At 54.9% G+C, this 18,290-nt stretch overlaps 2 protein-coding genes across 2 annotated transcripts; one reads left to right on the top strand and one right to left on the bottom strand.

The window, feature by feature from the left end:
* Positions 1 to 922: 922 nt before the first annotated feature.
* Mrfap1l1 (Morf4 family associated protein 1 like 1) lies at positions 923 to 2,909 on the top strand. The gene is made up of 2 exons (XM_077803350.1): positions 923 to 1,469; positions 2,021 to 2,909. Exon 1 carries the CDS (start codon positions 1,081 to 1,083, stop codon positions 1,462 to 1,464), a length of 384 nt encoding a protein of 127 aa, XP_077659476.1. The 5' UTR covers positions 923 to 1,080; the 3' UTR covers positions 1,465 to 1,469; positions 2,021 to 2,909.
* A 5,456-nt stretch (positions 2,910 to 8,365) lies between these two features.
* On the bottom strand, positions 8,366 to 11,010 carry S100p (S100 calcium binding protein P). Its single transcript, XM_026395255.1, has 2 exons — positions 10,873 to 11,010; positions 8,366 to 8,515 (listed from the first exon to the last, which is right to left on the bottom strand). The coding sequence occupies exons 1-2, from the start codon at positions 11,008 to 11,010 to the stop codon at positions 8,366 to 8,368; spliced, it is 288 nt and encodes a 95-aa protein (XP_026251040.1).
* Positions 11,011 to 18,290: the final 7,280 nt, after the last annotated feature.

Genomic DNA, 18,290 nt, shown 5'->3' with positions numbered 1-18,290 from the left:
GCCACTGAGATTCGTGGGGTGGGACCACAGGTCTTTAGCAGATGAGAAAACCAATCTCTGGTTTGTGGCATTTGTGCAAGCAAGCAAGATGCCTCCCCAGCCCAAATTACTGCTAGTGTGGCACTGAGAGAACATGCCTAGAATTAGACTGCATCCATTTCACAACCACATGTGTTGGTGCTTAACGAATGAATGTTAAAGCATCAATGACTGAACGCCACTGTTTTTCAGGCCTGGTGGGCAGTGGGGACATAAAGGTGACTAAGACCAGAACTTGCCCTCAAGGAGTTTTTTTTGGCTCTTGTAAGTATAGGAGCTTCCAGTTCAGAAGAGGTGCTTCTATTTTAGGGAAGAATCTTTTCTCTCCAAAGCATTCCCAAAGTCCCTACTCAATGACAGGCCTCCAGCAAGGGCAGAGGACAGAACCAAACCAGAAGGGGCCCTTCACCTTGGTGAAGTGGTAACTGACCAGCACAATCCCGGCAGCCAGGAACCAGAGTGAGCAGTGGGGAGGCCAGGAAGAAGGGCTGTTGGCATCCTGGGTTTTGAGTCCAGGGTTGTCCCGAGGTGGGCATGTGCAATAGTAAAACGCAGGGACTGTGGACATAACTGCATGTCACTCAAGCACGGCTTTTAGCTAGTTTCCCAACTACTTCATATGTTTGTGAGGGTTAATGAATCAATAAAAATTAACCTAAGACTGCGTGGGCGGGCGGACGGAGATAGGGGGAGGAGGGGGGAAAGTAAAAGCCTGCAAGGGACTGCTGCAGGATGGAGCCCCAACCTTCTTTCACAGAAGACAGAGCGGGAAAGGGGCAGGGCGGGATGCGGCGCGCGGGCACGGCTCCTTTACGTGCGCGTGCCTAGGGAGCGTGACCGTAAAGGAGCCCGGCTCTGTCGTGAAAGGGCCGCAAACGTGGCCGGGCGGGAGTGGTGCTGGTTGGCGGCCACACGTCCATTTTGTTCCCGCTCAGTGCGTGCGCGGCGCTTCCTGCTGCGGCTGTCCCGAGGCCGAAGGCCTACGGTTAAGAGCAGGGAGCTACCGGAAGCTGCCTGGCGGCGCCGCGGCCCAAGCGCAAGATGCGGCCTCTGGACGTGGTGGAGCTGGCCGAGCCCGAGGAGGTGGAGGTGCTGGAGCCCGAGGAGGACTTCGAGCAGTTCCTGCTGCCGGTCATCAACGAGATGCGCGAGGACATCGCGGCGCTGACCCGCGAGCGCGGCCGGGCGCACGCGCGCAACCGCGGCAAGCTGTGGGAGATGGACAATATGCTCATCCAGATCAAGACGCAGGTGGAGGCCTCGGAGGAGAGCGCGCTGAACCACCTGCAGGGCGCGGACGGCGGCGCGGCGCCCCGGGCGGCCCCGCGCTGCGAGAAGGCGGAGGAGAAGGCCAAGGAGCTGGCCAAGATGGCAGAGATGCTGGTGGCGCTGGTGCGGCGGATAGAGAAGGGCGAGTCTGCGTGACGGCGGTGAGCGGGCGTCGGGCTTCGGGGACCGGGCGGGCCCGAGGACGCGTGCCGTCGTGTTGGCGCCGCTGCGCGCCCTCTAGCGCCTCGTGCCCTGGGCGTTAGAGATGACAGACGCTCGGGGTTCTGAGAAACACGAAGGCTGACTCTTTCTCACTCCTTTTCCTCGGTGCTGCGGCTCCAGCCCACGTGCTGGGCCCGTGCTCCACCGCTGGGCCGGCCTCGAACTTGCGATCCTCCTGCCTCTACAGGTCTGGTGGGGGGGGGCCATAAAAGCCAGTTCTGGTAGCGTCACCGCAGATGGATCTGCCCAGGCGCTAAGGGAATTGGCAGGAAACCGGACAGACCCCGGCTGTGGGGCAAGGGAAGGATGCGGGAACGGGAAAGGGAGGGGTAGAGCCAGAGAGTGCTGGGGCTACCAGACCTTCCCAGGTTTCCCTAGAAGGCAGGTGAGTCCGAGGACTCTGTGAGGGCGGTGACAATCCCTGTGGGTTTTAACCTTGGGATGTGAGAAACAGTGCCTTGATGGTGAGTCTCTTCCGTTTGTGCTTTAGGTTCATAGTTGATGGACTCTGCTCAACTGGCAAGAATGGACGGACCCCCGAGGGAACTGAACCAGCTCGACGTTTTCTGCTTTGTTTTTGTATCTCTTCTACCCCCTTGCAACAGTCTTTTTTATGGTAACATTGATATGGGTCAAATATATTTGATTCTGGAAAGAACTTCTGTTGGAGAAATATTCTAGGAGAAATGGGGCTTAAATCAAAAGCTGTTTCAGTGGTCATACTTAATTCTTGTTACTTTGCTGTGTTTTGAAAATGGTGGGCATGACCTGTTTTTTTGCTGTTGTCTTGTGACCTGATTGTTTTCTGGAGCTTGTGAAGACTTGGGGTCAGGATCTGGTATTGAAGATCCTGGGGAAGGCACTGCACTACCTGGTTGCCGATGATGAAGGATGTATGGTTAAGACCGCTACAGGAAGCCAGGCAGATCTAGAAGATGGTAGAGGTGGAAGATGACTTTGCATATAGTTTGGAACTTCAGTTCTTCTGTGAGACAACGGAGGAGGTTGTATTTTGTGTACACACTATGTTTGATGTATAGTGTGTAACCCGCCGGGTAAATTTATTTAGACAACCTCGCTAACACTATGTGATGACAGTTGAAGAAAGCTGTGTGTACATGTCAGTGTTGGAATACCCTCCCATGTTGCAGGGACTTCAGAGAAGAGCATCAGGGACAATCTACAAGGACTGGAAGAAGGAAGAGGTCTCTTCCAGTCATCAGGGTAGTAGACCCAACAGATGTTTGAGGTCAGAAACCATACGTGCACTAAGTGTTTGATTGCCTTGCAAAACAAAGACCCCCTTAAATATATATTTTTTTGGTTCAAATGACCAAAACCCCTGTTAATAAAAGAATCCTAATCTTTTTTGGTTTTTACGTGGATGGTCTTTTTTGAGTGTCCTCACCCTCCAGTGGAGGGAACCATTGGTGGGTCTGAGGCTTCTCGTAAGCCTGTACTGTGAGGGAGGATGGTTCCTGGAAGGCGCCATGGGGCAGGGCAGAACATGTAGTTCTTAAGTTCAGGCCCTACTCTGGCCTGAGCCCCTGCCTTTTGGCAGCTGCAGAGTGTTGACCAGGGACCCTGATGGGCCACATATCCTATCCAGGGTACTAGGAATACAAGGGTAAGGGTTGGGCAAAGGTGTGGGGCAGAAAGTGAAACACAAGTGACATCGTAGTATGCCTGGCAGAGCCCTGGGAGCCCTCATGGAAAACCTGGGAGAGTGTCAGCAAGTGACTGGAATGCCAAGTCCAACTGGAAGAACGGAGCAGGGCGCTGGTTCTGGGGAGACTGCTGCTGAGCTGGAACCCTTGAAGCCTGGAGTGAGGTGGTGGGAGGCGGGGCGAGAGGCTAGTGGGCCTAAGAGGCCTGCGCCACAGAGGTGGTGACCTGCTGAGCCTATGCTCTGAGGGCTCTTTACCCTGTAGTGTGGGCACATTCAGACCTGCAAACAGGCATTCTGCAGTTTCCAGAGCTGCCAATCGCAATTTCATAAAAACAAATGTAAAATAATAACAAGCTTAGATATATGATAACAGCCCCACCTAGGAATAGCAGTGTAATTTAATAAGTTACAAGTGGATGTGGCAAAAAAATGTAAAATCAAGTGCCCAAGCATGGAGCAAAATCACACTTGGTGAGGCTGTGCCTGGCTCTGGCCACCTTCCCCACTCTTCACTGGCAGCGAGGAATGTTGGGAGCCATGAGACTGATGAGCAAAGTAGTGGTGACTACATGAGCTTGTGGGGTGACCAGGCGAAGGCAGAGGAGTGGGGCTGGTGCAGAGGTGCAGGGGCAATTCAGTGCCCAACAGGTCAGTGCAGAAAAGACCAGCTCAGTCTTTGTGGGGCCAAGACTTGGTGTGCATCCACCAAAGCCCTGTACCAGTTCACCCCAGTCTTAATAGCTTACAACCACCAAGGTGACCTCACACGGATGCACATCACAGTCAGAGGCCCTGGGTCCTCTTACTGCAGGACCTGGCTGAGGGAGCTTCTCAGGGGTGTCATAGACCTTGGTTCACTATTCACTGATGTAAAAATGTGCTCTCTGGAAGCAGTGGCTCAGTGGGAAAGCGTGTGCTTGACCTGTTTTAGGCCCTGCTTTGATTCCCAGCACCAGAACAAGAAACATGCTTTGGGGGCTAAAAAATAAAACTAAATATATAAACATGAATGCATGTGTGAGTCCATAGTATGTGTGTGCTGTGTACACTTATGAGTGTGCATAGTTCCCCCTTGATTAATCAACCATAGGGATGTCTTAGGGTTGTGTTTTGCTTCTTAGTACTCCAGGGTACTAAAATAGTCTCATATCATTTTGACCCTTGACTCTTAGGAGTATTGCAATGACAGGCCAGTTGTCTTCTGACATACTTATGATAATTATGTAGCCTAGAGACACATCGCTTGTGTTTCCTACTTTTAATCTCCTGTAGCCGATTATGTCAGTGGTCTGTAAGCAGCAGTCAGCTAGGAGCTTGGATTTCCCCAGTTGCTCTGGAGGAAGCTTCAGTGTTACTCCCTACACTGCCCTCCTCCTCGGCACTCCCCTCCCCTGCCCGGCCATCACCAAAGCATGTTGATTCCACCCTGACTCATCTGCCTCCCTCCAGCTATTCCAAGCCACAGCTGTTAGTGACAGTCTCCAAACTGGCCTCTCAGCTCTCATTTTACTTCAGTCCTGTCCTTGACAGATGAGCTAGAGAACTGTGCAGCCCTTCTCTGCTTGAAACAAATTTTTTGCAGTCCTGGGGACTGAACCCAGGGGCGCTCTATCACTGAGCTATACCCCAGCCCTTTTTATTTTTTGTGACAGGGTCTCTTGCTAAGTTACTGTAGTTAAGTTACCCAAGTGGCCTCAGACTTGTGCTCCTCCTGCCTCAGTGTGCAGAGTTGCTGGGTACGGGCATGTGCCACTGTACCTGGCCTTGAAACACTTAAAAATTCCTTTTGTCTTAGATGTTTTCTTTACCAATACTTAGCTCCTACTGTATACCAAGCACTAGTCTGTCCTGAGAGATGGAGCACAGGCAGTCCACACGGTTTGCTTTCTGGAACTTCCTCCTAGTGCTGGAGAGGCATGGCACTGAGGACAGGCCACAGGGGCTGAAGATGCTCACTCAGTCACTCAGCACGTGGACTCCAGTGTCCTCAAGCACTTCTGGCCCTCCCAGAGCTGTGTCCTGGTTTTCCTGTCACTGCCTGAAATTGGCCTCCTCTGTGGTCCCCTCAGCGTCCATCCTCTGCCTGTCCTTCCTCTCTGCTCACTCACCCTCCTCCACCTCCTGTGAACTCCCTCCAACACCTGCTACAGCCACGCTACCTGTCTCAACCTGGCCTGGGCTGTCTCTCTGTAATCCTGGGGCTACTCAGCTTCCTGGGCGAAGGTGCAGAGAAAGTGGGTCCAGCATACATTTGGGGCTTGCATTTTGCTAGGTGGTTGCAATTGAGGAAATGTGTGTTGTTGGTTCTCGTCATCTGTACTAGTTATTACAAGTCACCATGAACGCTGCGTTAGCAATTGCCAAGTCACTGTCCCTGGGGAAACAGGAGTGGGCGCTACCAGCCTCCAGCCGCGCACCTATGACTGGCCATTCTGTATCCGTGCCTTGTGCGTGTTTCTGTTTAAAGGCACCTCGTTTACCAGGTGCCACTGAGTTAGTACTGCACTCGAGGCTCACAGCACATCTGCTCTTGCCTCCTCTGCGGAGCTCATCTGCCATGCTTCCTCCATAAGGTGGGTCGTAGCCTCCTGTGCTTAGGAACAGCAGCCAGTGCCTGAGCAGCGGCAGAGCCGGGAGACATTTTAAACAAAAATGCACAAAAGCACAAAGAGGCAAAGACCAAAACCCAAACCAAGGCCCTGAGTAGACCCTGGCCCAGGTGCGCTCACAGTACAGGAGTTGGGCTGGAAGGCAGAGCAGGCTATTGGGCCTCAGCAGGGAGTGTGTGTGTCACATGACGCAGCTCTGCTGCTTGCACAGCTCTGCTGCTTGCAAGTGACTAGGGGTTCACCATGAGCACCCACTTGGGTTACAATAAACTATAAGAGGTAGGTGAATTTACAAACAGATTCATGGATAGCGAGGCTAGGCTGTGCAACATCCTCACAGTGACGTCGGTGTTCTGGTGCCCAGCCCAAGGCCCGCAGGGTCAGTCAGCCCTCTGAGCAGGCTGGGGAGGGTGTCCCCAGTGTGCACAGTCCAGCGTGAGGAGGAGTCGTGAAGGGACGGGCAGGGCAGGGGATGGGAGTCAGCCCCTGCTGAGTGGGGAAGGAGTCCCCGGGAGTATTCCACGCAGTCAGCCCAAGTGAGGTGGGGAGAGAATCCACAGGGGACGACTCAGGGCAGCCTAAGCAGGGAGGAGGCCAGCCTTTGGGGTGACTCTCCTGAGAGGCGAGGAGGGTGTCTTTGCAGGGAGCAGTGTGGTGCTCGGACTGAGCAGGGCGAAGGGACACTAGGGTGCCCTGTGGCGTTGAAGGTGAGGTCCGCATCTGCGGTATCAGATGTACACAGGATAGATGCAGATGGTGGGTATGCATCTGTATGAACTTCCAGGCACACCTGCAAATATTCCCTGGGTCTGTCCATTGGGAGGGCTGGGAGCAGGGACACTCCAGCAGTAACACACTCACCTCCCTCTCAGGTCCTAGTTTCTAGGTAGCACTAAAAGGAGCCAGGGCTGCGTGGAGGAACGGCCAACTTCAGAGACAGGCAAGGAAAGATCAAGATGTATCCAGACATCTTGATGTGACAGCAAGCAAGGGCCTACAGAGAATGTTGGGGACATGTTGAAAGGACAGAAGCCAGCCTAAGTAGGCTCCACCGGTCATGTCAGGGACAATTTGAGAGTCACTATAGTGATCATGGCAGATTACAACCCACTGAGTAACATGGGAAACCGTGATTCACATAAGCCTGAGCACATGTGTTAATTAAATGTGCTCCGAGGATTCACCTTGTGTCACAGTCTGAAGAAACCACAGCAGCAGCAAGAGCAACTGGTGGAGAAGCCCTCGGCCAATGGCAGGAAGACCCCTCACACACAGGAAGGGCTGCAGGACTGGGTTGAGTCCTAGAAACAAACCCGATAACAACCTCACACCTGCGACCTGCCCTGAGTCACTTTGGTCCTCTCCTGAAGACGGTGGCACAAAGCCATGAGCTCACGGTGACTCTCATCCGTACTTGTATTCATTTCTTCTCTGTCACTGGGTTTATGCTCTTCATAGCAAAAATACTCTGATACCATTAAAGGTGTTCCTTGGCCAGGCACAGCGGTGCAGCCTGCAACCCAGAGCCCAGCAGCTTGAGGCAGGAGGATGCTAAGTTGAGGACTGGCCTGGGCAACTTAGGGAGACACAGTCTCAAAATAAAAAATATAAAGGTCTAGAAGAGTAGCTCAGTGGACGAGCACCCCTGGGTTCAATTCCCATTACCTCAAAACAACCAAGAAAATTGTGCTACTTGAAAACATGGTGTTTGGAGTGACGGGGAGCCTGGCTCACTGAGCACCCCAGGAAAAGCTGAGGAATGGCATGACTTAACAGGTGGCTGGCTGGCTGGATGCACGCTCACTACAGGGTGGCCCTCGCTGTGCCCACAGATTCTCTAGGGTGGGCACTGGGCCTCGGCCATGGGCTGGTTCAGAGTGCACCCCAGGGAGTGGACCGGGAATGGACTGTTACCAACCGACCTGTGCTTTTCATCTCTGTCCGTCTACCAGGCTGGCAGTGAGACATTAAATGTTGCATTACATAGTGAATGTTCCAGAAAATCCTGGTCCAGTTTGAGAACTGGCTGCCAAAGTGGGATGGAGCCAAAAGGCAGAAAAGCCAGACAGATCCAGGATCACACAGGGGCAATTTATTGGGGACTTATGGACAGAAGTGTGTCTTGGGTGGCCACAGGATGGAGACCCCACACCATGAGGTGGAGAAAGGTTTTAAGTGTAAGAGGGACAGAGGTGGCCATGGTCTAGCTGCCTGGCCTTTCTCAGAAACTATGCACATGTCCTGTGTCGGCTAAAAAAACTCAGCGTCAGCGGCCAGCACACTGTGCTCAACCGGCCATCTGAACAACTCTGTTTATGCCTCAGGGTTGGGGTGTGTGCCAGGTTACAACCAGATGGCTGTTGGTACGTCAGGCTGATACCAGTGGGAATCGGAGTTTGTGGGGGAGGAGTCTGGAGTCTAAAGGAGATCACCATTTTGAGAGCAGGATCATTCACCAGCATTTATTAATTAGGGGACTTTGGCTCAGACCAAGGAGGTAATTGCCAACAGGGGCTGGGAGCCAGGGACTCCTCCCAGGTCCTGCCGGTGCAGGGCATCACTTGGATGCTGTCTGTGCAAAGTACTTGTGACAGGCAGACGTGAGAGCGGCTACAAACACGATGAACTCACTGAAGTCTACCTCGGCATCTCCGTTGGCATCGAGGTCCTTGAGCAGTCTGCCCACAGCATCCTTGTCCCTTCCGCTCTAGAGGAGAGAGGCCCAGAGTCAGTGATGCAGGTGCTGAGCAGGGCCACGGGGATGGGGGCCACCTGCATGTGTGGCACACATGCTGTCACAAGGCTCAGTGCCAGGCCCAGCTGTGTGGAACAGACGCTGGGTCCCTGGAAAGGACACACAGGCTCTGAGTGTCGTGAGCTGCCCTGGGCTGTATGACAGGATGAGCTGACCTGTCATGTTTTAGGTCAAGTGGAATTGCATTGTCCCCCCTGGGAGGATGCTGTATTGTAAGTTCTTCAAGGGGACCGACTGGATTTACAGTGGGTTTTTAAATGGTGATCACCCCCAGGAAATGAGTTCCCTCGGTGCTCGGTCGCCTCATGCCAGCACTGAGCATGCTTTACACAGAACCTCAGTTCTCACAAGCCCGGGCAGGAACAAGTGCTACTGGAGCCACAGATGAAGACGGTGAGGCCCAGAGGGCCCCCTGGACTTGCCCGGTGTCATACAGAGAAGGTCTGAGACCCAGGTGTGGAGGGAGCACAGAAGCCCTGCTCTTTGTCTGCTGGTCCTGAGCATTTGTGGCTCACGACCCATGACCCCAGGTCACTGAGAGGGCCAAGCTGCCTTGACTCATGTGACAGGGCAGAGGTGGTGTCCTCCCCAAGGGACAAGCTCTACCAGGTGCAGGTCTGCACAGCAGCAGCAGGGGGCGCTCAAGCCAGCCAGGAACCAGAACTCTGTGTGTCCAAGAAAGCAACACCTATGTCCTCTGGCTGCGGCACAGCTGTGCCTGGAGGTGGTCGAACAACACAGCAAAAGTCAGGGGATTAGATGGCAAAGGAGCGCCCACATGTCCACCCTGGCATAGCTTGCAGCCATTCCTAGGGACATTCACCAAGTTTGTAGCCAACAGTCACCTAGTACTCACTCTAATTCTTGCATGAGAAGCTCTGACTGAGCCAGGCCGTGGGCTGGGTATCGAAGAAACAGGACCACAAGGCCAGCACCGTCCCTGCCCTCAGATGGACATTGTTCTCCAACTTTCTCACCTCCAGGACCATCTGGAGGGAGGGCTGGCAAGGCACAGATCCAGGCTTGTCCAAGGGACAGGGCCCTGCTTTTCCAAGTTCCGTCCCTGGTTCTGACCTAGCCCAGGTGGAGAATCCCCGGCTTGGGCACTAGTTCTCAAAGTGTGTTCCCTGGGCACCTGCCCCTCCCCACCCTGTGAGATCAAAAGCCCCACAAACTAAAATCTCAAACTTCGATGATAAAAGAACCTACATGCCACACACAAGTTCCTAGCATGGGGGGGGGGGGTGGACACTTTTAGTGACCATCAGAGTCTGAGGATTTACATGGTCACATTCAGTCCAAGAAGCTGCACAGGATCAGGATCCGCTCACAACAGTGTTTGTGGAGTAGACAGGAGAGGGTGCTCCACGCTCCTTCTGTATTCATTTCTGCCTCAAACACGTATTATCGTAGAGGAAGACAGGTGAAGCTAAATACATTTGACTTGGGGCTGGGGCTGTAGCTCAGTGGTGGAGGGCTCGCCTGGCACATGGAAGGCACTCAGCACCACATAAAAATGAGTAAACTAAAAGCATTGTGTCCACTCACAACTAAAAAATATATATATCCATTTCACTCACATCTAGAAAGTAGAGACCTGGGTACCAGGAGCTTGGTGTGTCCAGTCATGCTTTGGACTGGACAGTTTAGCTTTCCCTTTCAACCCGCTGTAGCAGCGAAGACCCTTCAGAGAGCAGAACGGCAGAGTGGTGGGCGCAGGGAGCGGGAGAGGGGCCCTGTTTAGACCCACCAGAAGCTGCCCAGGCGCTGGTCCCGGGGCCCTGGGGGCTTCCTGGGAGCTCCAGGCCCCATGGCTCCTGCCTGATGCAGAGAGCCCAGAGGATCCAGGATGGGTTTTCTGTCTTACTCCTGTGGGTCCTACCAGGTAACAAGGGACCTGGGGCACAGGAGGAAGGCTGGTGGGCAAGAGGAGGAGGAGGAGGAGCAGGGATGTCTGTGGCCAGCAGCCTTGGAAAGGGAGAGCTGAGGGGCCCGCAAACAACCTCAGGAACTGCCCTGCCTTCCATGCTCGCCCCCACCCCTGCCCAGGAGTGCCACCCTCCCCACAGACCCCACAGGGAAAGAATCCTGATCACAACACTGTAGGGACTCAGCTCCACATCTCAAGGATCCGCCTGGGCACCCACTCCCCGCCCAGATGCCCAGTGTCCCCGACAGGGGCTTCGGGCCATTCCTTGCCTGCATCTGGGTCTGTTTGGACCTGCCCGGCTGGCTAGTCGGTGGCGCCTGTCCCTTCTGCCTGCCATGCCCACCACCTTTCCCTGTGCCACCCTTGGACCTGGCCGCACCTGCAGGAAGCCGGGGAGCTCCTTCTCCATGAGCTGCTTCAGCTCCGCCTTGGTCAGGGTCTGCCGGCTGCCCTCGCCGCCTGAGTACCGGGCGAAGACGTCGATGATGAGGCCCATGGCTGTCTCCAGCTCTGTCATGGTGCTGGCTGGGACCCTCCTTTCTTCTGACACTGGCCTGCTGGGGAAATGTCCCCTGGAGGCCTCAGGGTGCTTTAAGGGCTGGCCTCCTGTTGACACAGAGGGTGGGACAGTCGGCAAAGCCTGCCCTTCCCGTTTCGTCACCCAGTCCAGTGAAATGCGTGGCTGAGACCCTTTCTGCACCCAGCAGGGTCGTCCCCTTTCCCCCTCCCTGGGGGACAGGAGGGGTCTCTGGAGCACATGAGGCCTGGCTTTGTTGAGTAGCGGGTGAGCACTGGGTGTGGGTGAGCATCACCCCCTTTTCAGAACTCAGGGGAGCTGCTCCCCAGTCCCTCTATGGTCCGTTCCTGCCACAGTGGGGGTGCTGGGAGGCTTTTCCACAGGATGTTGAGGGAGCAGCCTGCAGGGATTACAGGATGGGGGTCTAGGTTCAAGTCCTGCTCCAGTTTCCCTCTTCCAATCAGCCCCCACCCTGAAGACGGGGACATGGGGACACTCCTGCACCAGGGGCTGGGAAGTTGCTGAGGCACAGCACACAGGGTGTGGCTAGAAGTGGGAGCAGCTGGGGCTTCTAACAGCTGATTTTGGACCTAGGGCTGCATCCACAAGGAGCAGGGAAAGTCTCTTGCACTCACCCCTGAGCTGGGCTGGTCTCTCTTAGGACATGATTTCAGGGAACAGGCCACCATCCCTGCCAAGTCCCCACCAGCACCTTAGCAGCATGTCTGGGGAGAGCTCAGGCTGTCACCTCCATGGAAGGAGAAAGGGTCATTAGGAGGTGGCTGGTCCTGGAGCTTGCAAGTCTGCAAACCCAGATCTGTGAAGTGGCCTGAAACTAATGTGGAGGCAGTTTCTCTGGGAGCAGAGCGACCTGCAAATCAGAGACCCCAGAAGATCAGCAGCCGCACACAGCAGGATCTGGCTTCCCAACAAGGAGGATTCTGGCTCTCAGGGGGACACAGCAGGCCTCTGAGCCCAGCTGCTGGTCACAAGCTGGGTAAGGCCACTGGAATGTCCAGGTCAGGAGACAAACTGGTCGGTCTAGTATTTCTCAAACCCTGCTAGATTCCGGAAGTTGATCCCTCTGGCGATTTAGTCCCAGACACGATGGCTGTGGGGGCAGCTCCCCCACCCCAGAAACACTGTAAGGCTCAGGGATTTTTGCTCTTTTGACCATCTGCAGCCATTCAAGTTTTTATGTTATCAGGACCACCTGGGCTGCCCTGGCTTGAGTCACTCACCTATGATCTCAAGGACAAGCCCCCTCCAGTGCAGGGCTGCTCCTTGGAGCCCCTCCTTAGGACAGGGCGCTGTATTCCAAGCCAGGGTTCTCATGGCCCTCTGGCAGAGAGCCTGCCAAAGAAAAATCATCCTGACATTTTTAAGCCGGTCAGTGACTTGACTTTGAGGTCCTGAGGACTGGGTTGGGGGGTGCCTGGCTGGCCGAGGCCCTGGCACAGGGGAGCCACTTCAGGCCTTCACAAATCTGTGTTTCTTTTGTCTTTGCTAAAAAAAGGTCTGCTTTTCATAAAATTTAATTATGAACACATGTTCTTTTCCAAAGATTTTTTATTTCATGCCTATTGCAAAAGGCACAGTGTGTGGGGCGTGATGGTGCATGCCTGTAATGCCAGAGGCTCAGGAGGCTGAGGCAGGAGGATCATGAGCTCAGCCTCAGAAACTTAGTGAGACCCCATATCTAAATAAAATACTACAACAGGCTGGGGTGTAGCTCAGTGGTTAAACACCCCTGGTTTCAAACCTGGTACCAAAAAAAGGCACAGTAGCCTATTCAAGGGCTTCTCATGGTACAGATCTTTGGAGGGATTTTGAAAAGGTGTCAGATCATGATAAAGTGAAGGCAACAGAAAAGGAGGCCTGGAGAGAAGTACAGCCGCCCCTTGTGCCCGTGGGTTCTTTTCTATTCAAGATGTAACCAGAATCTCCTTGATCTGCGAGCTAGGTTTTTCCTAAAGAGATTGTGAATTACATTATGCATATTGCCTTCTCTCTGCCCCAGACCTGGCTGAGGTCCTTTCTCTTCCCTCCCTCCAGCCCTGGGCACCTGGAGTCACTGGCCAGGGTCTCCCTGGCAGCAGCCAGATGCTGTGGGGTCCCGGGGAGCATGAAGCAGACCAGGGGCTGCAGCACTGGGGCAGGTGGGTGGTTTTCTTGGCGCCTGCGGCACAGAGAGCTGGGGCAGAGGGCTCCTGCTGGGCGAGGGATGGAGGCTGGATCAAGGCTGAGTCGGGAGAGCCTCTGGCCCTCAGGAGGAAGGCCCCATTTGAGCTGCCCCATAGCCACTTGCTAGCTGGAGTTCCACACAGGGCAGAGGGACTGTGGTCAGGAGGTGATGAAACAGCACCTGTGTGTGTTGGCAGGGTTTCCAGCCAATCCCCAGAGCTCTGGGCACCCTCTGCCCACCGGGATGCAGGGCTCTCCCATGTCCAGAGAGCAGACGAAGAACTTGAAGGGCAGCTTCCTACATATTGACAGAACCTGAGTCAAAGGGGGCCCTGCCTGATGGACAAAGGCGTGGCCAGGAATGAGGAAGGGGTGGAGCTGCAGCCCCTGCCAAGGGCCAAGATGCCATGTCACCCTACTGGTGAGACCACCCAGCATCAGGGATGGGCAGGCTGGAAATGTCTCCAGCAAATCCGACCCTGGGAAGAACAGGGAGGTTTGAGGAAACCGTAAGGTGTGAGGTGAGACGGATGAGATCTGGCCTTTCTGGCCTGTTCTGAGTGTGACCCCTGGCAAGGGCTTGAGGAAGTGACCCTCTTCTGTCCTTTGTGTCTGAGTCAGATGAGGCAGACATCTATGCTCAGTGGACACAAACTGAGGCCCCTGGTGTATGACCCCTGGTGCAGCCCAGAGTCCAGTGAGCAGAGACCCAGTCCTGCCCTGGGCTGGGGGATGCCCATCAAGCCATGGAGGTCCTCAGCAGATGGGGCAGCAAAGGGAGGTGACTGAGGAGGGGGAATCAGAGAGGCATGGAGGAAGGTGGGCCCAGCTGGCCCAGGACCAGCGCCTGGAGAGCAGAGTGGCTTGTGGAAAGGGAGAGAGGCTGGAGGACAGGAAGGACAGCACAGGAGCAGAGAGGCACAGAGACCTGGCACTTTGGGATGGGCTTGGAGTCCAGAAGAAGAGAGACCAGGAACAGCCTGTAGACTGTGTCAGAGCTCCATGGTGACCTCACGGAGGAGCCCATGGGTCCAGAGATCACAGGTGGTGCTTCTGGGCAAGAGCAAGGGTCTGCAGGGTCTTCAGCTGGGGGGACATATGGCTGGATTTGTCCTTTGGGGCCCACTCAGCGCTGGTGTGAGACATGAATGAGGAGATGAGGCTGGGGGCAGAGAGGCCAGTAGAGGCTGTGGAGTAGGAAGCCCTCCAGCCATCACTGGCTCAGAGTTCCTGCACCCACAGCCCAAAGCACCTCTGGAAACTGGTGGAGGCCTCAGCAGGGAGTGGGAAAGTGAAGGACAAAAGAGAGCTCTCATGCTCTGTGAGGAAGGAAGACAGCAGCTCCATGGCTCCAGCCCACATGGGGCCTGGCTCAAACCAGTTTTATAGATAATGTCTCAGACAAATATTTGATGAGTGAGGCGGGTAAAGGTTGAGAAAATGAGTTTCTCAGGTCCACCCCGAATGCCTGGGGTCATCCACATAGCGGTGAGTCAGGGGCCGTCTCCCAGTCCCTTGGCAGCTAGTTCAGTTCTAGTCAAACATATTTCACTGAGGGCTTCAGGAGACTGGCCTTGATGGATACAAAAAGGGAGCCACAGTCCTTCTTCTTTCTGCCTCCTGTGACCTGGAGTGACACTGGAGAAATAGCAGCTGTGGGTGGGTGACTCTGACAGATTCTTACTGCTTGTACCCGAGGGCGTTCCAAATTAAGTGTTGTCTTAGGGGCTGCTGTAACCAATCACCACAAACTGGGTGACTGAACACAACAGAAATTATTCTCTCATAGCTCTGGAGGCCCAAAGTCTCTTCGTGGGGTCTTTCATGGGGTCTGGCAGGGGGACCAGCTCCTGGGCCCTCCCCGAGATTGTGGTGGTGACTGGCAAGCTGGGCCCTCCTTGCCACTCGGCTGCCTCCTTCCTGGTGTCTGCCTTGGTCACGTGGTCATCTTCCTTCTGTGTCTTTTTAGAAAGACACCAGTCTTACTGGAATAGGAGCCCAGCCTCGAGGTCCAACACTACCTCATCTGAACTCATTACATCTGGAACGACCCCATTTCCAAACAAGGGAACATCACCAGTGCCCAAAAACAAGATCTCACCTTCCAGGAATGTGGATTTCTAACTAGAAAATCAGAGGTCCAGCTCCCCTGGAGAGAGGTCCAACCCCTGCCGGAGCTGGGCAGCCACACTCCTGCTGCTCCCCAGGCTTGAGACCTGGCCTTCCTGGGGCATTTGGGTTCCCCCAGCTACTTTCTGGTTCTGGGTTTAGTGAAGCAAATATGTGCAGTATATTCTTCTGCTAGGTGCTCCGGGGAACCCGTGAAGATCAAATGTGCCCATCTATGAGGGGGACCAACCAGCAAGCTCGGGTGCAGAGAAAGAAGGGGAGCGAGGAGCAGCCAGGCAGGGCCTAGGGTGCTGGTGAGCACAACAGGAAGACCCAGGGCTGGGCTGGATGACCTGCTCATGGAAAGCCAGGAGGGAGAAGCTGGCCTGGGCCTGGGGTCAACATGGCGCCACACAGCCAGCTCCCTGGAATGGAGTCTGGAATTGAGTCTGGGAGGTGCAGAAGTTCTGGAAGCCAAGGGAAGACCCGCCTCCTGAGACCCTTTGCCCATCTCTCGCCCACAAAATGCCCCCAGCACCTGTCTGACAGAGAAGTCGTGCAGAGCACTAACAAGGTGCAGACACAGTGCCTTAGCGCAGTCACGGTGGCGCACACCACCTGCCAGCACCCGCCCCGCCTGCCCACCGCGCCCTTCCTTTCTGTCCACAGACCCCCGAGATGGGACTACCGAGAAAAGGAGCGTGAAGGTTTTGAAGCTGCTAAATATTTTACCTTTAATCCTTATTTAAATTTTTTTTAATTTTGGGAAGTGTGAGGAAGAACAACACAAATATGAAGCCTGATCTTACCCAAATAACTTCTGTTGTCTTTAACCAAATAGCTGGCTCCTGAGCAGGTTTAGAAAATTCCGGGGGAAACCTCACCCTTGCCCCGCCCACCTCGGCCCCGTCCCGCCCACTCCTGCCCCGCCCCATCCTGCCCCGCCCAATCGCGGCCCTACACTACGAACTCTCCGTCCCGCCCCATCATAGGCCCCGCCCCATCTCAGCCCCACCCTGTCTTCAGCAGCCAGCCTCCAGCTGCCGAGGGTCCGAGGGTCTGAACGTGCCCCTTGCCCGGCTGCGACCCGGGGTGTGCATACGTCCTTTGCCAGGCTCATGCGGGGCAGCTTTCTGCTTCAGCACCCAGTCTCCTGGCTGCCTCTCCTGGCCCTTTGGAGAGGGCACACCTCCCACTGGCGCCAACCTCCCAGCACTGCCCTGCTGGTGGCCCTGGCGTGCTGCGAAAGCCAGGGCAGAGGGCTTCCCCAGGTCAGGGGCCCCTTTCCTAGAGCTGCCTTGTCCCGTCGTCCCATTGGGCTGGGGAGGGGTGGTCAAGGTGAGGGTGAGCACGCTGGTCCCTCTGCTGCCCAAGGCTGGTGCACTCTCGGCGTTTAGGCGGGAAAGGGTCTCCAGGCTGTTTCTCCGGGTGCAGGAGAGGGAATATTTAAAGTCAGTGCCCGCCATCCCCTGTCCCTGCCTTCCCTGTGCTCAGCGACGGGCGGGTGGGTGGGATGTTATGGCAGGTTCGGGGCCTTCATCCTCCCACCTGAGGCTGTGGCGCTGGGTGGGTGTGTGTGTGTGTGTGTGTGTGTGTGTGTGTGTGTGTGTTTTAAGGTATAGATTATTTCTTTGAACATTTTTTAACCTTTGTTTTATTGATTCATCCTTAGTGGTGCTGAAGATGGAACCCAGCGTCTCACACGTGCTAGGCCAGCGCTCAAGGGGCCACACCCCGGCCCCCCTTGCGTTTCTCTTCTCCGCTGACCTCATGGGGTGAATTGTGTTAGTGGGCTCACCCAGGCTGAGGAGCTGTGACAGTGATCTTAGGGCATTTTCAGTTTAGGTCTTTAGAGAAGTATTTGATCTCTGGCCTACAGCAGAAATTTCTCCTATCAGTTAGGCCTCCTGTTGGGTCTGGGAGGGACAAAGGGAGGAACTGTCAGGCCTATTTTATGGTCGGGAGAGGCAGCTTTGGAAAGGACTTGTCCTCTCTGAGGAGTGCACGGCTCTGAGTGCAGAAGCCAGGGTCCAGATCTGACCTGTCACCTCCTCCCACTCACCTCAGGGCCGAGTCCAGAAAATGAAAGGAAAGGTGCCCAGTGCCCTGGCCTCCCCAAAGGCCAAGGGGCTGGGTGGCAGCAGGCTTCTGTTTTCATCCTGTGCTCCCCTCCCCCCTCCCAGCACTTAGCTGTCTCTGGAGGTAGCTGGTAGCATCCCAGGGAGAGAAACACCGCCCCCATGATGGGCAGTCTTGATGAAGGGGGACTGGCAGGTGAGACTTCAGCATTAACCTTCACAGAGTCTCAGCATCCCTTGAAATGCCCTCCCCAGGCCATGCGTGGTGGGTGGTGCATACCTGGAATCCAGTGACGCAGGAGGCCGAGGCAGGAGGATCACAAGTTTGAGGTCAGCCTCAGCAATTTAGCAAGGCTCTCAGCAACTTAGTGAGGCCCTTTCTCAAAAATAAAAAAATGGTTGTCATTGTAGCTCAGTTGTAAAGTGGCCCTGGGTTAGATACCCAGATCCCAAACAAAAAACAAACCCCAAACAGCAACAATAAACAACCTCCTCCCCAAGGGGAGTTCACCTGTGTCCCCCAGATGGGGTGTGACAAGGATCCTGTACCCTCCTGTGCCCTGCCCTGAGGAGAGTGCCGCCTGCATTCTTGTGTGTGTGTGTGTGTGTGTGTGTGTGTGTGTGTGTTGGGGCTTGAACACAGGGGTGATTTACCGATGAGCTATGTTCCCGGACATTGCTATTTTTCATTTTAGACAGGGTCTCACTAAGTTACTGAGGCTGGCCTCAAACTCGTGATCCCCCTGCCTCAGCCTCTGGAATTGCTGAGCTTACAGTCATGTATCACCACACCCAGTTGCCACCTGCATTCTACGTCACCAAGGGTGGGAGAGAATACTTCTGCAAACAGAGCCAACTCAGCCTGTGGTGGGGGAGGCATCCACTAGAGAACAGTGCCACCTTCCTCTG

The sequence above is a fragment of the Urocitellus parryii genome, chromosome 10, assembly GCF_045843805.1.
Source record: "Urocitellus parryii isolate mUroPar1 chromosome 10, mUroPar1.hap1, whole genome shotgun sequence".
Taxonomy (NCBI): domain Eukaryota; kingdom Metazoa; phylum Chordata; class Mammalia; order Rodentia; family Sciuridae; genus Urocitellus; species Urocitellus parryii.
The sequence above is the reverse complement of the archived record's forward strand: the minus strand, read 5'-3'. Positions and strand labels throughout refer to the sequence as shown.